The sequence below is a fragment of the Herpailurus yagouaroundi genome, unplaced genomic scaffold (genome assembly GCF_014898765.1).
Source record: "Herpailurus yagouaroundi ecotype Mexico unplaced genomic scaffold, PumYag 141, whole genome shotgun sequence".
Taxonomy (NCBI): Eukaryota; Metazoa; Chordata; class Mammalia; order Carnivora; family Felidae; genus Herpailurus; species Herpailurus yagouaroundi.
In genome coordinates this window covers 24,113,163-24,139,864 of record NW_024412396.1, presented here as the reverse complement: position 1 = coordinate 24,139,864, position 26,702 = coordinate 24,113,163, and the positions used below count along the sequence as shown (strand labels likewise).

The 26,702-nt window shown below is 33.2% G+C and overlaps 1 protein-coding gene across 2 annotated transcripts in view; it reads left to right on the top strand.

The window, feature by feature from the left end:
• Positions 1–26,702, top strand: part of MDGA2 (MAM domain containing glycosylphosphatidylinositol anchor 2) — an 860,340-nt gene that overhangs the window by 742,116 nt on the left and 91,522 nt on the right. For both annotated transcript variants that reach the window (XR_005790861.1, XM_040477059.1), the window contains exon 10: positions 22,419–22,567. Coding sequence is in view for 1 of the 2 variants with exons in the window: in XM_040477059.1 (XP_040332993.1) it covers positions 22,419–22,567 (149 nt within the window). In the remaining variant the exon portion in view is untranslated. The remainder of the gene's footprint in view (positions 1–22,418; positions 22,568–26,702) is intronic.

Sequence of the window (26,702 nt, the reverse complement as noted above, 5' to 3'; positions counted from 1 at the left end):
GTAGAAATAGGACACCTTTTTTTCATTAATTCTCCAAAACAAAAACACTCCATAAAATTAACTACATACCTTTCTTCAAATGTTTGGACTTACATTCATTCTAATTTGTTTTTGACACTTCAGGCTAGTTTAGACAATGATGCCTTTGTAAGATTTTCATTTGTTCTCTATCATGTGACCGAAATCCTATTTTCTGAACTGGAAGACAAGCTGAGACCAGAAGGGAATACTTTTCCTAGAAGAAACCATTTCCCATTCAAGATCCATGGGATGTAGTAAATAGATTTTGATAGCTCCAGGAAGGAATAAGCCTGTTATGGGTTGCCCCCACAAGCGAATGAATAGCTCCATGAACTAATTTATTTCCAGTGTGTATTTTTTATACCTTCAGGTCAACCTCATTGTTTCAAGATTCCAATAGTTTTGAAGAAAAAAGGAAATAATTGAAATCCAAATATTGTATAATCCAGAAAAATATACATTTGACCCTTGAACAACAGAGGAGTAAGGTGCACCAACCCCCAACATGGTCAAAAATTTGCATACAGTTTTTGACTCCCCCAAAACCTAACTACTTATAGCCTACTGTTGACCAGAAGCCTTACTGAGTATATAATCTACTGACACATATTTTGTACTATATAATATACTATATTTTTAAAGTAAGCTAGAGAAAAGAAAATGTTATTGGGGAGCCTGGATGATTCAGTCAGTTGAACGTTTGACTCAGGTAATTATCTCTCAGTTTGTGAGTTTGAGCCCCATGTTGGACTCTGTGCTAATAGCTCAAGCCTGGAGCCTGCTTCGGATTCTGTGTCTCCCCCTCTCTCTCTCTCTGCTCTTCCCCTGCTCTCTCTCGCTCTCTCTTAAAAATAAATAAACATTAAAAAATTTTAAAAAGAAAATGTTATCAGGAAAATCATAAGAGAAAATATATTTACCATACTTCACTATATTTATTTTTTAAAAATCTCCACGTAGAAGTGGACCTACAAAGTTCAAACCTGTGTTGTTAAGGGTCAATTATATAAAGAAATCAATGATTCCTTAGAATTAGAGGTCCGGAAGGAACAATGAAAAGGCATTTGTTTCTTCTATTAAAACATATCACAATTAGTAATCCTTATGAATTTGCCACAATTCAGAACCCTTTGAAGCTATACAGAAAGGAGCTCAGGAATAGAATATATACAAGGGTATGTATAATCTTTCTGCATATATTCTTTATCCACAAAGATCTTTGAAGACAATTCTGTTTACATCCTGACAGCCAAATTAATTAATTTTGTTATTACAACTATTTTACCAAATTCAAGATCACTCTTCTATTAGGTTTGAATGTTATACAGTCACCCAAAAGTGAACTTGATCTCAGTACATATCAAAATATACAGAATTGAACTAATAGTGAATGGCAGTCCTCATATTTATAGTTACTTTAGCTCCTAGGAAAGCTAAAATTTCACACCTCTTTTTCCCAGTTATATCATGTGTGTGTGATGTGTGTGGCAGTATAGGGGTTGATGAGTGGGGTTGTGTTTGCTGAGAAGTCAGGATGTGAGAAAGTAAGTAAAGATATTGTGGGAACAGTGAATAGCTTAGCTTGTAGTGCACTGTCCATGTTAGAAAATATTAACGACAATACCACAAAATACTGTGTATTTTCATTTATTTTATTTACTAATATTATTATGGTAAAGGTAAGCATAGAGTTGTTTATTGTTTTGTGGCTTAAGTTAGCTTTGTGAACAATGGTAGGAAACTAAACACCATTTATCATGTTTTTCTGTGAAGGAATTTTTACAAGTTCCAGGAAGTATGTATATACAGTTATATAAATTTAGATTTGTAAACCACTTAAGAATTGGATCAATGGAGACAATTTTAAATTCTTTTAAATGAAAACTATTAAAGGAGTAGTGTCTTTTTCAATGGGTAACAGTGGATATTTATTCTATAAGAATTTTTATTGCATAACTACAAGTTATAATTGAGCATAAAACAACCAGTGTGTATTCTCTCTACTGATGAAAATTTTGCAATCTGGAAAATACTTAACGCTTATTTACTGTGTACCTACTAATTTGCCAGGTATCAGAGATGACACCAGAAATAGAATAATAAATACTCTCTCCAAGAAATCTTCCACTATCATGTCAGTTTCTAAGTCTTCTCGGTTTTATATTTGCTTGGTGTTTTGAATATATCATTTTAACAATTTTATTCCTATTACATTTGTAAAGCCATATATTCTTTTATCTGAGATAGTATAGTTGCCTTTTATCTGATACCTGACTTTTCAGCCTCTTTCCCTTTCAATCCATTTTCCATACTGCAGGGCCTTATTTTCCTAGAAAATATCTTACTTTTAGTGGGAAATATCTGTGCTCTTCATTGCCTTATAGAGGTGATAACATTAATTCAATGTCATGAATTTTCAAACCACTCATTAATATACCAAATGGAATATATAGAAATACATCTCTTTGAGTCCTACCAATTATTCAATTGGAATATATATACCAATATATATTCAATATATCAAAATATTTTGTTCTTGTTTTCTAATGTCAGATTGGATTATATAGTAACTATATGGAAAATATATTTTATTCTACAGTAATGCATATGTTTGTTCTATTCAGCCAAATACTTGTTTCTTATGAATATCTAAAAATAGGCAACATAAGATTATGGATATATCATTAACAGCTATCAGAAGTAACAGCAAATGAAATGATGGAAAAAATAATACCTACTAAAATTTCCTGGTGATAACTCTAAAAGACAAGAAACTTCTATGTGAAATCAAATATTTTTCAGGGGCAGAATTCTATTAAACTTTTTAAAGTTTTATTTATCATAATAGATAAACTAGTGGCCAGTGTTTCAGCCAGATTATGAATTATAGTTATTTTTTAAAATATGGAGTAAGAGTGCTCCTGGGTGGCTCAGTTGGTTAAGCATCTGACTCCTGATTTCACCTCAGGTCATGATCTTATGGTTCATGAGTCCAAGCCCCACAATGCGCTCTGTGCTGACAGTGCAGAGCCTGCTTGGGATTCTCTCTCTCTCCTCTTTCTGCCCCTCCCACACATTCTTTTTATCTCCCTCTGTCTCAAAAATAAATAAAATTTAAAAATTTAAAAATATGGAGTAGAAAATGCGTAATATATTCTAACAACTCTTAATGTGTACCGTTCTATAGTGTATAAGCTGATTCCACTTGCATCTTTTTCATTTCATTCCTGTGTGTGAATTTACTCTTCAGAGTAAAAAAAGTGATAGAATTCAAGCAATCCTGAAGGAAGCTAGGATTTTTAGCTCAGCAAAATGATGTATACCTCCCCTTAAAATTTCTGACATCCTGGTAAGATATCAGAATGATTAAACCTTAGAAAATAAGGGCCATGTATGAGAGTAAGGGTCTATTCTAGATACTTCCTAACCAAGGCTAACACCAAGCCTTCATAACATGGGCAGGCAGAATTTCGAAGTTGACTCCTACCAAGTTGGAAGAGCTTGGGAAATGCCCTAAGTTCTCCATTGTTTTCACTCCAATAAAATGTAAAAAGCTAGCATACAAAAGCATCAGGTGGTCAGCTGAAACTGAATTACCTATTAGAATAAACACAACAAAATGTTACTCTTAGTTATGAATAACAGTGGTCTATTAAAAAGGAACCCTACGATAGCTCAGATGTTGGATATAGCAAAACCTAGCTATTATAAATAATTTCAAACTATTCAAGGAGATACATAGTAAGATTTAAAGATAAATGCAGTATTTATGAGCAAATGGGTAAGAAATTTCATTCAAAAGGGGAAAAAAACTGTAAGAAAGAACTAAATGCAAATTCTGCAACTAAAACTCTGCAATAACTGAAATGGAAAATTACCTGGATGGGCTTAACAGTATATTGGAAAAGTTAGAACGGTCAGTGAAATTGAAGACAAATTGAAAGAACTGATACAATCTGATAGAAAAAGAAATGGAGACTAAAGAAAAGAGGCTTAAGACATGGGAGATGATACAAAATGGTCTAAAATGAGTAGAATTGAAGGTTTAAAAGACAAGAATGAGATTGGAAGAAAAAAAAGTTATTCAAACCCACAGATCCAAGCATGAATCTTGGTATAGAAAGCAAGAAGAGTACAGAAAAAACCACACTTACGTACACCATAATCCAACTGTGGAAAACCAAAGAAGGGGAAAATTTTCAAAGCAGCCACAATAAAAATGATATTCTGATGATACACATGACAATTACCTTCTCATGAGAAACAATATGGATTAGAAGACAATAGAGCATCTCTAAATCTTTAAAATTCTTTAAAGTATTGTCAATTTATAATTTGATATGCTATTTAAAAAATAGCATCAAATGAATGTTTCTGAACAATGAAATCTAGAGAGTTAGTAGTCAGCAAAACTGTACCACAAAAAATACCAAAGGATACTTTTCTTATTACAGGGAAGGTTATCAATGGAAACCAAAATCTATAAAAATAAATAGTCTTTTCTTTATGGTTTCAGACCTTACATTTAAATCTTTCATCCATTTTGAGTTTGTTTTTATGTATGGTAAAAGACAGGGTTCAATTTCATTCTTTTGGATGTGGATATCCAGTTTTCTCAACACCATTTCTCATCATAATATACTTGTGGCACCCTTGAAAAGATCAGGTGACCATATATGAGTGAGTTTATTTCCAGACTCTTAACATGTACACACACACACACACACACACACACACACACACACGCATTCATACGAGGAAACTTTTAGAGGTGATGGGTGTTTATTACCTGGATTGTGGTGATGCTAACACAAGGTATACACACGTCCAAATGTACCAGTTTGTATACATTAATTATGTGCAGATTTTGTATACCAATTATATCTCAATGAAGCTGGGGGGGGGAAATGAAATGAAGAGGTTCAGATACAGTAAATAAGTGGGTAAAGATAAAAGACTATCTTTCTTCTTTTTTTTTTCTTGTAATTTCCATAATATACAGCTATATAAACAAGGGTCAGCAAATTACAGCTTGGGAACCAGCCAACTGTTTTTTTTTTGTAGATAAAGGTTAATTGGAACATAGCCTCACTTGTTTAAGTACTGTCTATGGCTGTTTTCATGCTACAACAGAAGAGGTGAGTAGTTGTAACAACAATCATATAGCCTATAAGCCTAAAGTATTTACTGTCTAGTCCTTTAAGGAAAAGTTGCCCATCTTTGGTTTGAAACAAAATACTAACATTATTAAATTAAGATTTAACATATTTAGAACTAAAATATCACAGTAGCATAAATGATGGGATTAATTTGAATTATATGGTTTTAAATTTATAACAATTGTAAGGTGGGAAGTGAGAAGTAAATAGGGACTTCAGATAATCATGAAATATGAAGTGTGATATATAAAGTGATCTTATATTGACTCTAAACAGAATCAGTAAGTTAAACTTGCATAGTTTTAGCCATACAGAAACTTCTAAAACATCTTCAAAAAGTGGTGCATCAAAGGAATGAAAATATACTTGAATTTCCTCGAACTATCACAGGAAAAGAGCAATAATACATGAACAATAAAATCATTGAAGGGACAAAGAAAATAAAGAGCAGGATAGTAGACATTAGCTCAATTATACCAGTAATTACATTAAATGTAAATGAACTGACCACTCCAGTTAGTTGTCAGAAATCATGGGACTGGATTTTTTTTTTTCTAAAAAGCAAGCTATTTACAAGGTACACCCTTCTGTCTACAGGAAAAAAAAAAAAAAAAACATTAAATACAAAGACACAGAGGCAGAAAGTTAAAGAATGGAGAAACACACAACATGCAAACAGCAGACGTAAGAAACATGACATAGGTGTATTATTATTATCAGACACAGTAGACTTAAAGACATAGAACAATTTTGGGTTAAAGAGGGACATTTAAAAATAATAAAAGAAGAATTTATAGGGAAGACATAGCAGTTCTACATATGTGTATGTCTCTAATAATAGAGCTGTAAAATTCATAAATACAAAACTGCCAGGAGAAATAGACTATTCCATAATTATAGCTGAAGATTTTAACATTTATCCATGAATAATTGATAGAATATGTACCCAGAAAATCACTGATGTTTTAGAAGATCTAAGCTATATTATCAAGCAATTTAAACTAATTGGTATTTATAGATCATTATACCCAAAGTTGTAAACTATACGTTATTTCATGTACACAGGGAATGCTCAGTAAGCTAGATAATACGCTGACCAAACATTTTCCTTCTAAAATTGGGAGTAAGACAAAAATACACACTTGTACCCTCCACAAATATTATACTGCAGGTCCTTACCATTGCATTAACACAACAAGGGAAGTAAATAAAATGCGTAAAAATAAGAAAGGAAGAAATAAAAATACTTCTTTTTTTTAAAGAATTCTCTTCCTTTTTTTTTTTTTTTTTAAGTTTATCTATTTTGAGAGAGAGACAGAGAGAGAGAGAGCTGGGAGAGGCAGAGAAAGAAGGAGAAACAGAATCCTATGCAGGCTCAGTGCTGTCAGTGTGGAGCCCAACACCACACTTGATCTCACAAACCTTGAGATCATGATCTGAGCCAAAATCCAGGGTCAGGCGCTTAACCAACTGAGCCACCCAGGTGCCCCAGAAGTAAAAATAATTCTATTCTCAAATCATATGGTTGTTTATGTAGATAATCTTACTTGAATTAATAAGATAATTTAGCAATAGCAAAGGACATAAAATCAATCATATTTATGTATAAAATAAAATATGTAAAATCAATCATTTATGTGTAACAGCTACAAAAATTTGAAATTGAAATGTAAAAAATACCATTTCCAATTTAAATTACCATTTCAAAATATGAATAAATTTAATAAAATATGCACAAGATATACATTTGAACAATAAAAAAAAATGCTCAGGAAACTAAACAAGACCTAAACAAATGGAGAAGTACACACTCATGGATTGGAAGAATGAATATTGTTTTGATGCTTATTTTCTCCAAATTGATCTATAGATTCAATTCACTCCCAACAAAATTTCCAGCATTTTTTCTTTCTTTCTTTCTTTCTTTCTTTCTTTCTTTCTTTCTTTCTTTCTTTCTTTCTTTCTTTCTTTCTCTTTCCATGGGACTTGAAATGCTTGAGTTTTTATTTAGAAAACTAGGGTTCAACAATATTTAGGCCTCTGTTGGAGAAAAAGAATAAAGTTGGAGGCCTCGTACTACCTGATTTCAAGGCTTACTCTAAAACACAGTAATCAAGATAGTGTAGTTTTTGTATAAAACTATATACAAGGAAGGATCAATCAGACAAAAAGAGAATGAAGAAAAAGACATCTATGGTTATATAGAGGATATGGTCAATTGAATTTTTCAAAGTCACCAGCATAATCCATTGCAGAAATTGTAGTTTACTGAATAAGTTGTGTTAGTTCTGGATACATCCATATTGAAAAAATAAATCTTAAACAATACCTTACACTGCTCACAAGATTAAGATCAACTGTAGATGTAAATATAAGAAACTAAAACTGTAAGGGCACCAGGAGGTCTTAGTCGGTTAAGCATCCAACTCTTTGATTTCCACTCAGGTCATTATCATGGTTCATGGGATTGAGCCCCAGGCGGGGCTCAGCACCAACAGCTTGAAGCCTACCTGGGATCCTCTCACTCCCTCTCGCTCTGTCCCTCCCCTGCTTGTGCTCTCACTCTTTCTTTCTCTCAAAATAAATAAACTTTATTAAAAAAAAATAAACTAAAGCTATAAAATTCTAGAAGAAAACATAGAAGAAAATCTATGCAAATTTGGTATAGGCAAATATTTCTTAGAAAGTAAACAAACAAAAGCCCCATTCATTAAAGAATTATGCATCAGAGGTCATTAAAACTTTCTGCTCTTCAAAATACATCATTAAAAAATAAAAAGGCAAGACATGGGCTAGAAGAAAATATGTTGCAAAGGTTTGTATCCAGAGTATGTAAATAATTTTTAAAACTCAATAGTAAAACAAATAGTCCAATTAAAAATTGACAAAAAAACTTCAATAGACACTGCAGAAAAGAGCATACCGTTGACCAATAATTGTATAAAGGCCTGTCACTATCATTAGTTACTATAGAAATGAAACTTAAACCACAATGAGATGACACTACACACACATTATAATGGCCAAAGTTAAAAAGACACAATACCAAGTGTTGCCGAGGGTGTGAAGTAACTGAAATTATCACACACTGCTCCTGAGAATGTATAATGAGATTACTTTTGTGAAAATGGATTGTCTCTTGTAAATGTAAACATGCACTTACCAAGTAATCTGGCAATTCAATTGCTAGATGATTACCCTACAGAAATAAAAGCAATGTCTATATAAAGATTATGTACAAACTTTAATAGCAGCTTTATTTGTAATAGCCTCTAAGAAGAAACATTCCAAATATCCATCAACAAGTGAATGGATAAACAGCTTACTCATGAAATGGAATTATACTCATAAAAATGGAAAAAATGTGAAAAATTACTGGTAGACACAGTATATGGATGAATGGCTTTCAGAAACAGTATGTTGAGTGAATACAACCTGACACACACAAAAAGTGCACTATTTATGGTTCCTTTTATACAAATTTCATGAATAGGCCAAACTAACCTTTAATAATAGAAACTAGTACATTTTACTGTATGGAAATCATATCTCAATTACGTATTACCAGATAAATGATATTTGCCAACTAAAGTAGCATTGGGAATAGGAGGTATTTTATAATATAAAAATGCTTGCTCTATTTAATGTTATCATATAATATACTTATTCTAGTGCATATTTTGTTACTACATTCAGGGTAATTCAAAAAAATTGGTTGTTCCTCAAAAATCCTTTGTTACTTTTTCCTCCACTAACCTCTAAACTCCTTTCCTTCAGATGGACACACTAAACTGGTTGTCTTCATGGTATTTCCCCTCACCATGATAACCACTATGATCTTTTCTCAATTGTATCCCTTACTTTAAGAGATAGTGACTATTACATTAAGAATATAGAATGACCTAATATGTTGGTAACAAAACTTACACATACAAGTTAAATCAGAGAGCAATGAATCAGGTTTTGGAGGGTTACCATTTTGTAAGCAAGACTGTCACTACAGGATACAATGAAGGGAAAATAGAGATACAAGTCTAGCAAGATAGCCTGCCTGTCAGATTCCAAAACTATTTCTCATGGCTTCCTGATATTATTTTGGGCAGGCATTAGATCCAATTTGCAGATGGTAAGAAACAGCCGGTAATCACAAATAGTTTCCCCTGAGAGAAAAGAATCCTCATATTCACTTAACAACCAGAGAAGAATAAAACAAAGAAACTCAAATGTAGAAAAGCACATATATGTATATGAATGTTATATGTTTAGTATTTCTATTATTTTCTCAAGGGTCTGTTTACCACTTAGTACAGTTGGATTTTTCAGGAGATATTGGGGGGTAATAAAACCAATCTTTGAAAGAATCAAAGGGCTTTTTAGTTCAATGGAATCTTAGCCAACTGCCAAACTTCCAAGTGTCTGTTTAAGCACCTGGCTTCTGTTTATCACCCTGAAGGGATGATTAATGGATGAGAACAGTGGAAAACTTGTTCCAAAGGCATGCCAAAAACCAGATTCAAAGTGGGCAGCAGAGAGAATACACAAATGATGGCTCAAAACCTGATCCATCGTTTTTTCTTAAGGGAGGTTTTGCGACGGACGTTAAATTGCAGAAGTCAAGAGAGGTGTTCTTTTTATAAATTCTTTTGAGGTTTTAGACCAGAGGATAAAACCACAGTCTGAAATTTTTGTATTACTTAGGTAAGCACAACTTAAGAAATCCACTTGTTTCATCATATTAATGAACTTTGTTTCGAAAAAACTCATCAATATGACAGTTCCTAGAAGCTTCAGGATCTGACTGCGGAGAGATAACGGCTTTGTGGTCAGATCCAGACCAGTGCTTCTTAGCCATATGATAAGAACAGTTATTTATCCTCGAATCTTTTTCTTGTGCCAGGAGTCATATTCACAGATCTTTTAGTTATTCTTAGAGAGTATCAGTGATTCAGTTTCAATAACTGGTTTCCTTTATTCATATCTAAATCCACTTTATTAATTCAAGTTATATGTTTTGAAGAAAATAAATGTTCCTAGAAGATAAACAGCATAGCTTCTGGGCTTTCTTCCAGCTCACTTGAACACCTCTCGCTCCCTGCCTAAATGATATTCAGTGCATTCATATTCAGCAATGGACCACCCACATGTGCAGCAACAGCTCTTGCCAAGAAGTTAATGTGGTCTATAAGTACACCATTGAACATTCAGCTCTCTCAGCCCAAGAGCCACTGGGTCAACACATCCATCTGTTCCCCTTCCATGCACATACCTCAACCAATGGTCCTTTAAATGAACACAAGCATTAAGATATTTGGAGTTGTTACGTTTTTAGGGAATGTATAACTTTAGGAAAGAATGAATACATTTATTTGCAGCTTATTGTATATTCATTATTCCTGAGTTAAATATTTAGTTAAATACATGTATCTGTCATTCAAGAGATTTAGTCAACCCTTATCTATATGAAGTCCTGAGTTGATAATACTTTCTGATAACAATATAACATGGCAAATCTGGTTTAGTGCCAGGGGTAAATTGTAGTTTCAGTTTCTGTACTCACAACAGACAAAGTACGGAAGCAGGGATACTTTTTAGATTAGTGGAAGTGACATTTTATCAGCAAATCCATCTGTACAGTATTTGTGTGTGAATTAGGGAAAAAGTCCCCATTAGTGAAGCAGATATGGCTCCTATACCAGGGTAGAAGCAGTTGCAAGACGAATAGAGCCTGAATTTCAGCCCAACTCACCCCTTCAGCCAGACACACTTGGGAGTGACCAACCATTTCCAAAGATGTTGGATGTTAGAACAAAAAAGGATTTTGGACAGTGTGGGTTCAGAAGGTAGCTTTGTTACTGGATGGTTGCTTACTATAGGGCAAGCTGTTTAAGACTGCTAATCTTCACTTTTATCTTTTGTGGAAAGAAAATGATAAGAATATTCTCATCCTGCAGGGGATTGCACATATTAAAAAAAACATAATATGTGCAAGTTGATTAGCATGGTGCCTGACAAATAGCAAAACACAACACCAAAAGTGCCTTAAAAAGATTTTTTTGTCTAGGAGAGATCAAGCATCAATTCTTCCTTAAGCCTAGAAAGAACTGAATCTCTAATATTACACCGTCTGTAGGATTTTTTTTCCCTTTTACACATATTCTATTGAAAATTTTGTACATTAGAGGGTTTTTTTACACATAGTTCCAGTTACATAATTCAGATTCAGATAAAATTTCCCCACACTGTACACAACCTTAAGGGAACTGACTGTGTCTTTGATAGAAGTTGGAATAAGAAAGAAAGGGCAGGAAAACCTGAAATGACTGGCTTTTGGATTACATGTGAGAAGCCTTTTGAGGGGGGTTCCAGAAAAAGCAAGGGAAAAGTTTTGGAAGGTTATATTAATGAAATATCTTTTAATATAAAATGAAGCAAAATAGTTTTGTATTCTTTCTGCCTTGTATTTCCTGCAATGTTTCTAGAAAGAAAGATTTCTAAAAATTTCATTTTATCGTACCATTCTTGGAAATAATATACATTGAGGAAGATGGGAATCAGATCCTCTATTTGAAAGCCAGCTTTCTTTGAATCCTTAGGTGAATGGTGTAACCTTGCCTTCTCAGAAAATGTTCATTTGGATCTTTTTGAGGGATAATTTGCAAACCAGGCAAGGAAACTAGTCTGCATTAGTTCAGCAATTATGATGTTCTTAGTAACTTTCAAGATTCGCAGCTCAAGCCAAGTAATATCCTTTTGCATATTGGCCCTTCTCAACCTCTGTGAGACTAAAATAAGTTAATATTTGGGAAAGTAATTTGTAAACTGTAAATTCCTATATAAATTTGAGATACAGTTTTTATCCCTTAACATTTTCTTACTCCATGAGTCCATGGTTGTAGTGGTAAATTATAACAGAATAACTTTAAAATGCCAGCTCCAGATGTATACTTTTCATAATGTCTCAAATACTGGACAGGGTAGTGGGAAGCAAAGGCTTTGGGCAAGCTCTATGGCATACAAAGTGGGTAATGGAAGTACAGAGTCTTTTGCCCTTTTTCTTCATGCGTGTCTCTATCAATAAGCAGTCAACTTTATTTCAGGAGGATCTCTCCACATTAGTTTTCTTTAGAACAGGTGGTTTTTATTCACATAACATTTACTTAGATATTTCCTTATAAAATATCACTGGATTTATAAGTTTCATTTCAAAACTTTCTCTAAACCCTTAGCAGTTTCCTATTTACATGCCAAATGTGAAAGCTGTTTCATCAAATCCAAATTGTTTCATCTTTTAAATTTTTTGGACCAGATACTAGTCTAAACCTATTTTGGAAAAAAAAACTCAAATTATTCATATCCAGAAATGCATCATTTCTGGCAAAGTCCATTCAGAGTTTTAGAGTTAGGGGGTTATTTATTTAAGTTGAAATGTTTGCTATCCAGCAAGTGTGTTTATTATTTTATATTACCCAAAGCAATATATTTTTGATGTGCAAGTCGATAACTATTTTGTATAAATATTTTGTTTCCTAGGTCACAGGTGACTCAATTGTGTTGAAGTATTGCTTCATTAAAGTTTAAAGAAAATAAATAGGCATTCATTTAAATTTGTCCAGTTTAGTATTAAAACTTCAGGGGCTTCAGGGGTGCCTGAGTGGCTCAGTCGCTTAAGCCTCAGACTTGATTTTTGGCTCTTGGATCGGTGAGTTTGAGCCCCATGTTGAACTGAGCTGAGAGTGCAGTGCCTGCTTGGGATTCTCTCTCTCTCCCTCTGTCTCTGCTCCTCTCCCTCTCTTATTCTCTCTCTCTCTCAAAATAAATAAATAAACTTAAAAAAAAAAAACTACTAAAATTGCTTCAATTTCCTGTGCTTCTAAACCGTAACAATGAAACCAAGTATGGACCTCTTCCTAGAGAATTTTAGTTTACTTTCTTTTTTTCTTTCCTTTTTTTTTTTTTTTTTTGTGAGAGGTGATACAGCAAGAGAATAATATTTATTTAATACTATTTGTCAGTTGTATGATAGGTATTTTATAGATTCTATCAAATATAAATAGAATAAACTGTATATGCTAATCCATTTGAATCTCCAGAGACAGGTTTTTCACCCAGTTGTCTTCATAAAATAATTATTTTTGACAACCAGAAAACCTAAGTGAAAGAGTCCTTAGCAGTAAGTAAATGGATCTATCATTAGTAATGTTTGCTGAGTATACAATCTTTATTAATAATTTTTATTGTATTAATAAAGAATTTTAACTTTATATTGCAGATCCTTGCTCAAATGAAATTATGAACTCCTCCAAAAAGTGTCTTACATTGGGGGAGAATTTTTACAGTGGAAAACATCATATTAGCTTCCAATTGATGTGGATATGTGTGGCTTGAGCATTTAGTGTTTTGGTAAAACAGACCCTTTTTTTTCCAAGAAGTAGTTCCTAAGCCATATTCCTTCTGCAACCCTACCTGGTTGCCTATTTCAGTAGCAGTGATTTCTTTCCTAATAATCAAACACAGGATTCTTGGTAAATTATAGCTTTTGCATCTGATCATCATTTTCTGTTTTAGGAAATAGGCCTAGAGGCCGTTTTCTTGGGCCATCATTTTAATGTCCTTCCTAGAGATTAAAAGAAAAGCTAAATTATCAACACTGAAAGATGATTTTTAGAAGAATTTATATAATTCAGTCTTGGGTTCATTCTGCATTTCAAACATTAAAGTGAAATATTTTAATTTAGACAATTTGAAGTCATTATCATTAATTTTCCAAGTAGAAATTTCTATAAACATACTTCCTCTAAATATCTGACCTAAAAACTATCTGTAGAAGAAAATTGAACTGGTAGGATATTATATTCAAGTGAACTTACATTATTGAAGCAAACTATAAAAAGACTAAAAGTTTACACAGAAGTCTGAGTATTTTCTTTCATTGGCTTTTTGTTAATTAAGAAAAGAACATTGAAATCATACTTTTAATTAAGTATTATACTTTCTGCTAACATATTTTGATAAAGGATATGAATTGTATGAAGCCATTTCATGAGCATATCATAAGAATCCTGCTATATGACATTTTCTCCACGTGCATCTTTTAAGATTATGCTAATAATCCTTATCAACTTCACAGGTATGTGGATCAAGCAAGAAAAGTTAATGCTTAATAATTGAGATTTGTCAACTTCTAGGTGATGTTCACACACATTATTCCCTTTGATCTATGTCAGCTTTTATTATATTAGTAATATTCTTTGATGATCTATCAAAGATGATTTGATTATGCCAGCAGTGTTTATTTATTTAAATTTGAAATAAGTCAAAGACAGACAAATACCATACGATTTCACTTCTGTGTAGAATCTGAAAAACAAAACAAATGAACAAAGTAAAAAAATTGAAACAGACCCATAAATACAAAGAACTGATGATTGCCAGAGGGAAGGTGGGTAAGGGGGTGAGCAAAACAAGTGATCCAGAATGTGAGATACAGGCTTCTTGTTATGTAATAGATATGTTGCAGGGAGAAAAGGTACAGCATAGGAAATACAGTTAATGGTATTGTAATAGGTTTGTATGGTGACAGATGGTAGCTACACTTGCGAGCACAGCATAATGTATAGACTTGTGGAATCACTACATTTTACACCAGAAACTAATGTAACATTGTGTGTCAGCTGTGCTTCCATTAAAAAAAATACTCATTAATTCGAGTCTAAAAAAGGTTATTGAAAAAAATGTTATAACAATGACCGGTCATTTGAAAACATATTGACTCTCTCAAACAGTAAGCCAAAGTATGGATGAACATTTCTCTGTCTCAAGTACAAAGGCATTTCACTTTAATGATTTGGTTGGATAATAAATTGTTACATGTCTTGTAATTTTTTTTCACACTAAAACAATCATTAGCTGAGAGATGTTGTCATTGACTTCACAGCTGTATAATTTAGTTATGCTTTTGTTTCCTGAACACATATTGACAAGTTATCACTGTTGGAAAAACTCTTGGCATTCAGTTTATTGCTGCTGTGACATTCACTATAATTCTAAGATAAATTGTTTTTTTATCAGATACAAGTTTCTTTTGTCAATGTTACTTAGATATTTTCCATGTTTCCATTCTTCATCTTTCTAGTGAAATGAGAATACGCAGGATTCATCAATTCAATAGTAATTCCTTTATTACATTCTTTTAATGAGATAAGGCCTAATATTAAATATCATATAACTACCAAATATAGGTAACACAGATGAGTATATTGATTCTTTAAAAAAAATTTCCCTTTGACTTCATAGAATTAAACTTTTTGGTCCTCTTTCTTATGCCTCCACTTTCAAGATACTAACTTTTACATAGTTTTGAATCAAAACAATAAGCTTTCAGAAGGATAGGATACCAAGAGGTAATGTATCTCTTCACTCTTCTTCCAGGATGAGATGCATACAGTCATTTTCCATCTCAGTTGTAGACTCTAGTGTCCAGTCCAGTTCAGTGCACATTGAAAATTTAGGAGTTTACCCATAGTATCCAGAGGACAAATGTTAATTGGGTGTTTATCTGTAATGAGTTTTGACTTCATCCACCTTTCTTCATTTCTCAAATCATGTTTTTGGGTTTTTTTGTTTGTTTTTTAACAGCATCTTCTTGCTGGTTTCCTACTCAGGGCTTTTCACTTATCTACTCCACTCTCTTCTTTCCTACCAATTATAATTAAAAACTATAAAGGGGATTTGTATCCTATTCCTGATTTAAAACTTAGAAAAATCTCCATTTCTTTTTTTTAATTTTTTAAGTTTATTTTACTTATTTTGAGAGAGAGCGAGTGAGAGCATCCCAAGAAGGTTCCACACTGTCAGTGCAGAGCCTGACACTAGGCTGGATCTCACGCCATGAGATCATAACCTGAGCAGAAACCAAGAGTTGAACACTTAACTGACTGAGCCTCACAGGCACCCCAGAAAAATCTCCATTTCTATAGAATCATTTCTTTTTCTTTTCTTTTCTTTTTTCTTTTCTTTCCTTTTTAATATGGCTCAGGATTCACTAATTTGAAGACAAGACATTTATGGTTTCAACAATTGCATGTTCTTTCTTCTATCCTTTGGAGGAATGACAGAGCTACATAGATTTTTTCTGTCTAATAAACTGGCCTCAGTCTTAGCCGGCCTCTGAGTCTGAACACAATGTGATTTGACTGTGTTTGTTAGCTTCTACTAAAAATGCATACAGGCACAGAGCTGAGATTCTTCTGATATTTAGAAGTCTTATTTTTTTGTTTGTTTCTTTGTTTAAATCAGTACATCATCACTGTTTTAAGTTTCCCACGAATCTCTGTAGCCACTTTTCTTATAATAAATACACATTTAAAACATATTAATATTTTTATTATTTTTGATACTTTGCTAGTGTATCTTTTATGAAATTCCTTGATTATTATCATTTTGATTATTAATTTAGTTTTCATTCAATTCATTGATTTCACTGAGTTCTTTTCACTCTGGGAAGTGAAAATTAGTAGATAGATATAAAATCTTTTCTCCTACTTAAGTGAGTACTGATTAAAATAATTAGAGAATTGGGGCGCCTGGGTGGCGCAGTCGGTTGAGCGTCTGACTTCAGCCAGGTCACGATCTCACGGTCCGTGAGTTCGAGCCCCGCGTCAGGCTCTGGGCTGATGGCTCAGAGCTTGGAGCCTGTTTCTGATTCTGTGTCTCCCTCTCACTCTGCCCCTCCCCCGTTCATGCTCTGTCTCTCTGTCCCAAAAATAAATAAATGTTGAAAAAAAAATAATTAGAGAATAATTGGGCTATATGGTAAGTATGAAACATCTTATTATTTCAAACAAGGCACTTCATAAGTTAGCACTGACCTATTCTTCCTGTCTTATTCGAGTACATGAGTGTGTCAGCTGTTATATGACAGCTGATGATATCATCCCTATTCATCAAAAGTGCAGGGTTTGTAGGAAAGGCGGGAATTGCATGCTCGTTATACCAGATCCTGTGATAGTTCTAAAATATTATCTATAATATAGTCCTTTTTCGCTGCCAAGGGCCATGCTTTATTTCTTCTCTTCTTTATCCCTTCATAAGCCACCCTTGTCTGTCCAAACAGTTTCTTCTTTAAGATCTATAAAGGTGTCAAATATGCCCCCTGTGAAGCCTACCTTTGTTCCCAGTAGGGAATATTAGTTATTCTTTCATAGAAGGTCCCATAGTATTGGTTTATCATCCTCTATTGTAATTCTTCAATGGTCTTGGGCATACTTATTTATAAATTCTATTATGTGTTTCTATTTATCTATAGACTAATTCAGCTGTTTATTGGCTTTCTTAGTCATTCATAGTTGAACGTTTTCTTGTTAGTAATGTTATATTCTGAATTCATATCCATTGAGGTTTAATTAGGATAAATTCTCTGTAGTCTAAATTGAGAATATGTCTTCCAAAATAACTTGGTATTGGATTTACTCAAGCACTCCAGTGGTATCACTGGCCAATGATGATTTAATATATATATTTAATGATTATGGGGCGCCTGGGTGGCTGTCGGTTAAGCGTCCGACTTCGGCTCAGGTCATGATCTCACAGTTTGTGAGTTCAAGCCCCGTGTCAGGCTCTGTGCAGATGGCTCAGAGCCTGGAGCCTCCTTCAGATTCTGTGTCTCCTCTTCTCTCTGCCCAGCTCATGTGCACTTGCTCTCTCTCTCTCTCTCAATAATAAAATAAAAGTTAAAAATTAATATATATATTTAAAGATTAAATGATGATTTAATATAATTTTTTTGTCATATTCCTTTGCTGGTGAAGGGAAACTGTTTTCTAGTAACCCTATGTCTGAGATAACTGTCTTTACTGCTATGGAAAGTGACATGTTATATCTTCTTACTAGATCTTCAACTTTTAGCTTATGCATAAAATCATATTTTGAAATACCAATTTAATCACTTTTCAAAAGTTATTTGCCAGAGAGTAAATGTATTTTATACAAATTCTATTTAAAATTGTGAACAATTAAATATTTTATCTGTGTATATTTTAAGAATATTTTAAAATTTACAATCTATGAACATAATATATCTAAAAAGTATCTGCTAGTTTAGATAATGAACTAGGTCATTTAGTCTAAAAAGATTTAAACTGGGACAACGTTGCATAAAAATAAAACTAGAATATAAAAGAGAAAGGAAATTTCTTGGCATGCTTGCTAGAAGGAGAAAAAAATGCCCACAGAATAAAAAAGAAAAAAAAATATGTTATGAATTCTTTCTGTGTTCAACCAGCAGATGTCATGTTTGGTTGTCAGAGTCTAGGATTATTATAAGGGTATTTCTTTAGTATTATGGTGAGCTTCTTACAAATGACTGTATAAATATTTAATATGATTGGCTCTGAAATCAGAGAAGAAATGTGTGTGTATGTCACTTTAAAAAATTATTTCTCTAAATGAAATAGAAAGCATTTTATTCAATAAAATTTATACAAAAGAGATTTAGTCGAAATATGTTCTGAAACATAAGTATAATATCTATATTTAACTGTAACTCGTCAAGATTTCTTGTCAGTAATTATTTATTACTATTCAATATTGTGCACCATCTAAAAACTTTTTCATCATTTTTCATGTTTATTTACTTTTAAGAGAGAGAGAGGGAGAGGGAGGGGCAGAGAGAGAGAGGGAGACACAGAATCTGAAGCAGGCTCCAGGCTCTGAGCTGTCAGCACAGAGCCCAACGCGGGGCTCAAACTCACGAACTGTGAGACTGTGACCTGAGCCTAAGTCAGACACTCAACCAACTGAGCCACCCAGGAGCCCCAAAAACCTTTTTCATCTTTAATTCTAAGGTTGTGCAGTTCAACTAAAATTAAAAAAAGTAAAAACATAAAACTTCTAATTAAAATAAAATTTTCTCTATTTTTTTTAATTTCACAAATCAAAGTCAAAATTTGTAATGGAGCCTTTTTTATTTGATTTTTTATTTATATCAACTTTCATACATCATCACCATTTCTTTGTTCCTAAATCTCTTTATTGTCATATGAGATATTGGAACAGATCATTTCTAAATTATTTTCTAATCTGATTGTCCATGAAAGATGACTGCATATTATGTTACTCACAATAATACAGATATATCAATGCAAATAAAATATTTTTGAAAATATTCTGGAAAGCCTTTATAATATTCTGCAATTAAATATACAGATGATGGAATTTTACACTGAAATTTGGATCTATTTGGAGTGTTAGATGATCTTGAAAATAGATCTTGATAAATTCATATTATTCATAGGATCATAAGGATTTTCTTAATTTCAAGGTCTAACTGCTTCAATAACCTTAAAAGTATTTATTTAGGTAAACAATGAGTTCTAGAATTATGGCTATTTGCATTTATGACAGACAGCCTGTTACCCTCCTGCCACTAAACAAAAAACAGGATTATATTACAGCCAATAGAAACATGCAATGGAATCTGTAAATTACTATGATTTCTACAGTTAAAGTAATACAATAAACAGCAGGCACATGTTTCATAGCACCCAATAGATCTGCAACTCAGTGGTACTTTAAGGGCCACCCTGTGGCTATTCACCATCTCAGACCTGCTAAATGATTAGTAGGTATTGATTAAATACCTCTAGCAAAGAGAAAATAAATCAATGATGTAGATCATTCCATATTCAGAAAGGATTGGGAGAACATTTCTACATCAAAATGTGTTTCCTTCTAATAGCCACCTGCTGGTATTCATCTTATTTCATAGATCTGTTAAAATTTGTCTGATCTTCTTTCTCTGTGATAGAATTTGAACTCTTAGAAAACTGCATTTGCCCTTTTTTGAGAGATTTCTTTTTGTCCTTTTCTATGTATGCTAAACAGCCACAGGTTGTGACTCTACTCTGTGTGCTCATTCCATTTGAATGTGTCCTTCATTTTATAAACAGTGATGCTTAGAACTAAATTTAGTACCGCTGCATTTCCCCCTTGGTTAAAAAACAAAAGCACCCCCCCTCCAAAAAAAAAACCCTACTGAGACTATTACTTCCTTAATTAAATCATCACTAGTCTCTAATGAAAACACTCCAGGTTTGCATTACTTACTTAAGCAGCTCACTTGCTTCATTTTTACGTTTTGGATGCTTACTTTTAATCAAAACCCCTAGCTCTTTAAGCTGCTACTAAATGCACGTCCTCAATAACATTTTGAGAAATTTGGTCTCAAATACAAGTTGCCAGTGACATTTTGTGTATTGATTTCTTCATTCAGAGCATTATTTTCCACCTAGATTTTGCCCTTCAGTCTTGCGAACAATAAATTTGTGCTATCACTTAGTAATAGATAAAAATACCATAAAAAGATAAAAGAAACAATAAAGCGAATGTGATGGCTCTTTTCTAGAGAGTTCCTTCTATGCAGGAGACCTCCTTTTTAATTCATTTCCAATTCAACTGAATGAATATTCACGGAACATTTTTTTAAGTCACAGAATATTGATGTGGGAGGCTTTTCCAAATGTTACTAAAATTCAGATATTTGATTCCATGTAATTTTGCTGGTAAAAGTATCAAAAATCTAATTCAGCTCACCCGATGCTATTTTTTCCTGGTGAACATCTCTGGGGTAATAGAGACTATCACTTCTCTTCTTAGTGGGCAAAACCCATTTTTTAACTATCCTTTAGAAATGTTTATGGGCCATAGAGCCTGGGCGGCTCAGTCAGTTAAGTGTCCAACTTCGGCTTAGGTCATGATCTCAAAGTTTGTGAGTTTGAGGCCTGCGACAGACTTTGTTGCTGACAGCTCAGAGCCTGGAGCCTGCTTCATATTCTGTGTTTCCCTCTCTCTCTTTGCCCCTTCTCCGCTCACTCTCTTACTCTCTCTCTCTCAAAAATAAATAAACATTAAAAAAAATGTTTACAGGCCAGCTCTTCTGCAACGATTAGATGATAGATGAGTAGTGATGAAGAAATATGAAAAACCAGGTAATAGAAGTTCCCACAGAAAGAAACCCAGGAGGAAAAACCCAGGAGGACATTTAATGTTTAATTTTTATAAAATAAAAAACAGAAAAGATGTTGAATGAGGGATGATAAATGTACAACTTATTAACTCATCATTCAGTAGGAATTGCAAAGTTATTTGAAAAGTCTAAGAAAATGTTAGCATTTTCTATGAGGACAGAGGCCATACTTCGTTCATTGTGTCCCCAATGTTTAGTATACTACATGGCATTTAATAGGCTCTCCTTTAATGTTGATGTAATAAATAAATACATTATCGGTAAAAAAAAATGAAGTATGAAAAAATCTGTTTTTCAGAATATCAGGAGTTGGATCTATCATTCCAAGTGGTCTGTACATTTTTCAACTTGGAACTTGGAAAAAAAAAACCGAGATGGTTTATATATGTTATATACACTATATGCACTTCAGATATTCTTAAAATCTAAATAAAAGCCTCTTTGTTATTGGCCCAAGTTCTTATGTCCCTGTGTTGTTTCAGCAATTTCAAATTTATTGACCAAACACAATCTAAACACAGATTTTCATTTTTACTAATTTGTTTTGACAGAATTGATCATTCACTTGCTGAAATACTACTTTTGACTTCTTGGATGCCACAATTTTTATTTTCCTCCTGTTGACAGGTTTATTCCTTCTCACACTTTGTCAGGGTTATTTTCTCTCATCATTCTTAATGCTGGGTTGCTCCAGGGTCAGGCCTTAGTCGTCGTCTTCTCTTTCTATTCATAACCCCTTGGAGACCTCATCAATCTCATGGCTTTCAATTTAAAATCTATCTATATGCGTATGGTTAGCAAGAGTTTATAGCTCTAATCCTGGATTAGAGCTGAATTCGAGACTAGTATATCCCACTTGATGACTCCATTTGTATCATTTAAACTGTTCAAAAGTAACTTTCTGAAGTTCTGCCCCCAAATTTGATCCTCCGATGGGTTTTCATCTCAGTTGATGGAAACTCCATTCTTTCTTGGGCCAAAAACTTGTAATCGTCCTTGATTCTTCTCTTCCTCTCACGCTGTTCATCTAATCAGCCAGGAAATCTTCCTGTATCTATGCTCAGAATTATCCAGAAAGTTGATTAGATTTTAATAATACGACTTTTCAAGTAGAAGAATTACTCATGGCACACATGGTAGAATGTGGTAAGAGGGTCAAAAAGAATATGCATGTTTAATGTGTCATCGTTAAACTTAAGCACTCTTTCTATTTTTAGGAAAGGCCTATGCTCCAGAATTCTATTATGATACCTACAATCCTGTGTGGCAGAACAGACACCGTGTTTATTCTTACAGTCTACAGTGGACACAAATGAATCCTGATGCAGTAGATCGGATTGTTGCATACCGGTTGGGTATTAGGCAGGTGAGAAAGAAATTTCTTCAGTGCCTTTTTTTCTCTCTCTTTGTGGTTCTCTGTGAAGACCTTGTTATTATGATTTATTGCTCTAAATTTTTAATCATTTTGCATAAATTCCAGAATATATTTTTACATATGAAAGATAATTGTGCTTTACATAGAATTGTTTGGAATTATTTACGAATGTTTGAATTAACTTTTGCATTTTCTGCTGTGACCGCAGACATTCTAAAGTGATATCCTTTGAGCCTTCTGAAATCCTTCATCACTAGATATACTATAGAAATTACACTGTATCACTGCTATGAAAGAAACTTATTTAAGATGTGCTTACACTTACCTATAATGCATAATTCTTTGTCTTGTTTCCTAAGGAGTTAGAAGTCTTAGTTATTTTTACACTAAAGGTTTCAAAGTACATAGAGAGGATGTTTTAAGAGTGAATTTAATATATTGGAAGAATAGAAATATTTTAGTAAAATGAGAAAAAACAATCCAGTATGTTTTCCTAAAGTAGCTAAAGATTATGGGTTATGTGAAAATAAATATTTTCAAGTGAACCGTCGTTAAACCAAATTATCCCTTGTTGGTGTAAATGACATTTTTGAAATTTAAATGTGGGTCTTTACATTGATTCCTGTTACATAGTATATTATCTGGAGTGACTGTTTCAACATAACAAAACATTTTTGAAGAGTTATTTGATGACTATATAATCTATTAGCTTTCCCTCACAACTTTATATTATCCCCAGACTTGTAAAGTGTTATTCCACTTCCTTGATGAAATAACAGAATAGCATTTTGAGTTTCCACAACAGAAAGGACAAAGTTTGCTTGGAGAAGATTGATCAACCATCATTAATCCCCTCAGTTGTATTATCATAAAACCAGTGTTTTTCTACTTTGTTCACAAAGTTATAATAAAAGACTATGTAAGATACATTATTCAAATTAAGATATATTGTGAGTTGAATATTCATGTCTTTCCTGTCTAATCTAATCTAAATGAAAAAATAAAAGAATCTTTTTTCTAGTAAATACATCCTGGCATTTGAAAATTGCCACTTTCTTGTCTAAGTATTCATAGGTCTCTGATAGAGCAGACAGCAGGGTATCATTGAGAAAGTTTATTATTCCCCTTTTGCTTCAGTTCCTAAGGAAATCTGAGTAAATCCCAAACGTATATCGAAATTGTTTGTTCTACTCATTCTAATGTGATGACAATTTTCCCTAATAAAGAAAATATAAACAAGAAAGGTTAGCAGTTCTTTTTCCTTCAGCTGGTGGACTTCTTTTTCTTTTCTTTTTTTTTTTTTTTCCTTAAGCTAACATTTTTAGATCTTTCATATTTACAGCATCTTAGGGCATTCTTGACTTTAGACATGTCAACTCATTTTCTGAGTCCTTACCACTTGATTTGGTCATTCACATTCATCTTTCATTATCTGTATTTTGAGATATCTAAGAACCAAATACAAATTGTTATTTGTAAAATTGTTATTTTCCTTAGGTGTCTTTTCCTTTTTTTCTGGTTATAACTTTATTTGCAATGATAAAGTCAGAATTTCATCTTTAGTTTCTTACTTTCTTCTTCAGATGTATTTTCTTACAGTACCTGGGTAATGGCCCATTGCTCCTGTAAACTTAAGGGCTGCCTATTTTGGGTCTGCAGAATTTACCCAACTCTGCTCATCATTATCTTCCTTTACTCTCCCGTCTCTCAAAACCTCCATTCCCAATGTCTCCACTGTGTATGCAGCTACCTTCTCTCTAAGTCAGATTTAACAGAAAAGCAGTTACCATTAGAGCCATTCCTCCCAAATTGATTTGAGCAGAATCAGATTTCCTTCTAAGAGGGATCCAACTAATTGAAGCCCTTCCTTCTGTCCACATCTTGTACTCATTATTAATAAACTACTTTCTGTATTATGTTTCACAATGATCGCTACCCTATTTTCCAATGGCAGTTTCTCTTCAGATTTTCCTCTCCTACATTAGCATCTCCTATAAATTCTTATTTTTACATATCTGGATCATAGAACTAGTATATAACTCTCTGATGTGCACTGATACACAGTTCCTAGTCACTGTGGTGTTCCTTGTGAACAAATTAGACAATTTCCCCCTACTCTGCTACTCTAGAATAAATTAAGAGTGTATATGTGTGTATAAATTTCCTCTATGTCTTTTTCAAATTATGCATTCCAGACATATCTGGCTTCCAATTCTAGCCAATGTAGCCTCATCATTTTTTTAACTATATAACCTGGAGCAGATTTCTGAACATACCTATACCTAGATTCCTACCCTGTAAATTGAATATAATGATAACCTTTCGGGCAATTGGATGTGGAGTGGAATGCATTCCACACTTGCCTCACAGGCCAGCTTCCCTTGTGCGGGGCATTCCTTACATAAACATCTGTTGGAGTTCTCACATTCAGTTACCAGAATTGTGTAAGGAGTTAAAAAAAAGGGGGCATTTTATGACCTTAACATGTCTACTATTTTTTAGTTGCATTCAGTATACTGTATATCCTAGGCCTAAGTATTATTCCAAACCATGATTTTCACGAAGTAATTTCTAGACAATTTTGTCCCTTTGTCTTATTTTCATTTCAAACTTGTCTTCCATAATATCCATTTTACTGATTCACATTTTTCTCTTCCACCTTGAGTCTTAGTTTAAAGCCTTCTTGATCAGATCAGTAAGTCTGCTGCTAATACTATTCTTTCCAAGTTTGTGAGATTCATGCCATCCACTACAGGAAAATGTATTTCTGATGGTATGAGCCATAGTCTGGGAAAGGCATTCTAGATATAATGAAAGTGATAGAGTACTTTTAAGAATATCCCCTGTTTAATAAAAGGAAACAAAGATATTAATGTAAAATATGGTTATTTTTCTATATTGTCTTAGAAAATTTAGATTTCTTCTTTCATTGGCATGTACCTTTAGGTATTAACATTTTTAAAGACACAGATACCAGCATTTTTAACAGAAATCACTCTTGCATTCTGATCTGATGATCACTGTGATAAAGATTTTATATTACATACAAATGGCCTTTTTCATCCCCCAAGCTATCACAGAAACTTGAATCAAGAGCTTTTGAATATAATCAATATAACTTGCATGATTTTGAAATAAACACTGCTAAGAATGTAACCTCAACCAAATGGATTTTATAAATGGATTAAAATGGCTTAAAAATGGGGTTTTTTCCCTAATAACTAACACTTATACCTTTGATTATGAGACCAGTTTTTCCTCGAGGGATTATTAATAATTTATGTCACATATTTCCTGTTTTTTTAAGACTTATTTCTTTGGGGGCTCCTGGGTGACTCAGTCGGTTAAGCGTCCGACTTTGGCTCAGGTAATGATCTCACAGTCCCTGAGTTCGAGCCCCGTGTCAGGCTCTGTGCTGACAGCTCAGAGCCTGGAGCCTGCTTCGGATTCTGTGTCTCCCTCTCTCTTTGCCCCTCCCCTGCTCATGCTCTGTCTCTCTCTTTCTCAAAAATAAATTAAAAAATTTAAAAAAAAGACTTATTTCTTTGGCCAGTATTTTTATTTTGAGCATATATATCTAAATAATTTCTTCTACCCACAAAATATGTAGGTTATCTAGTGCAGAGCACCTCCCCTTTTATATCAAACATATTATGTAATACATTTCTGTATTAGATGAAATCTGTAAAACAAATCTGATTCTTAAAAAAATAATGGCAAATTCAATTCTAGAGAGCCCTACTTTGTTTTTAAGCCAGAAACTGTTAGAAACCTTGTTACCTATCATTAAATACAGGTGATAAAATCACTGCTGTGTTATTAAACCCACAACTCGATAGAGTTGGTGAGCTGAACCTGGCATTTCTGTAGCTTTCTGGTAAATGGATGATTACTTCAATTAAATTATTTAGTCTATATTTAAATATGATGAAAATTCCCTTTGAATTTGAGTATTGCTTATATACTTTTCTTAGAAGTTGCTGCAGTGTATTTGAGAAAAAAGAACACTGGTGTTCTGGAATCACTGCTTTAAGAGACTTAAAAAGAGAACAGATACATCATATGAAGTTAAAAAATGTAATATGTGGGAAAAAAGTTTTCTCAAAACCTTAATATCTTTAATTTA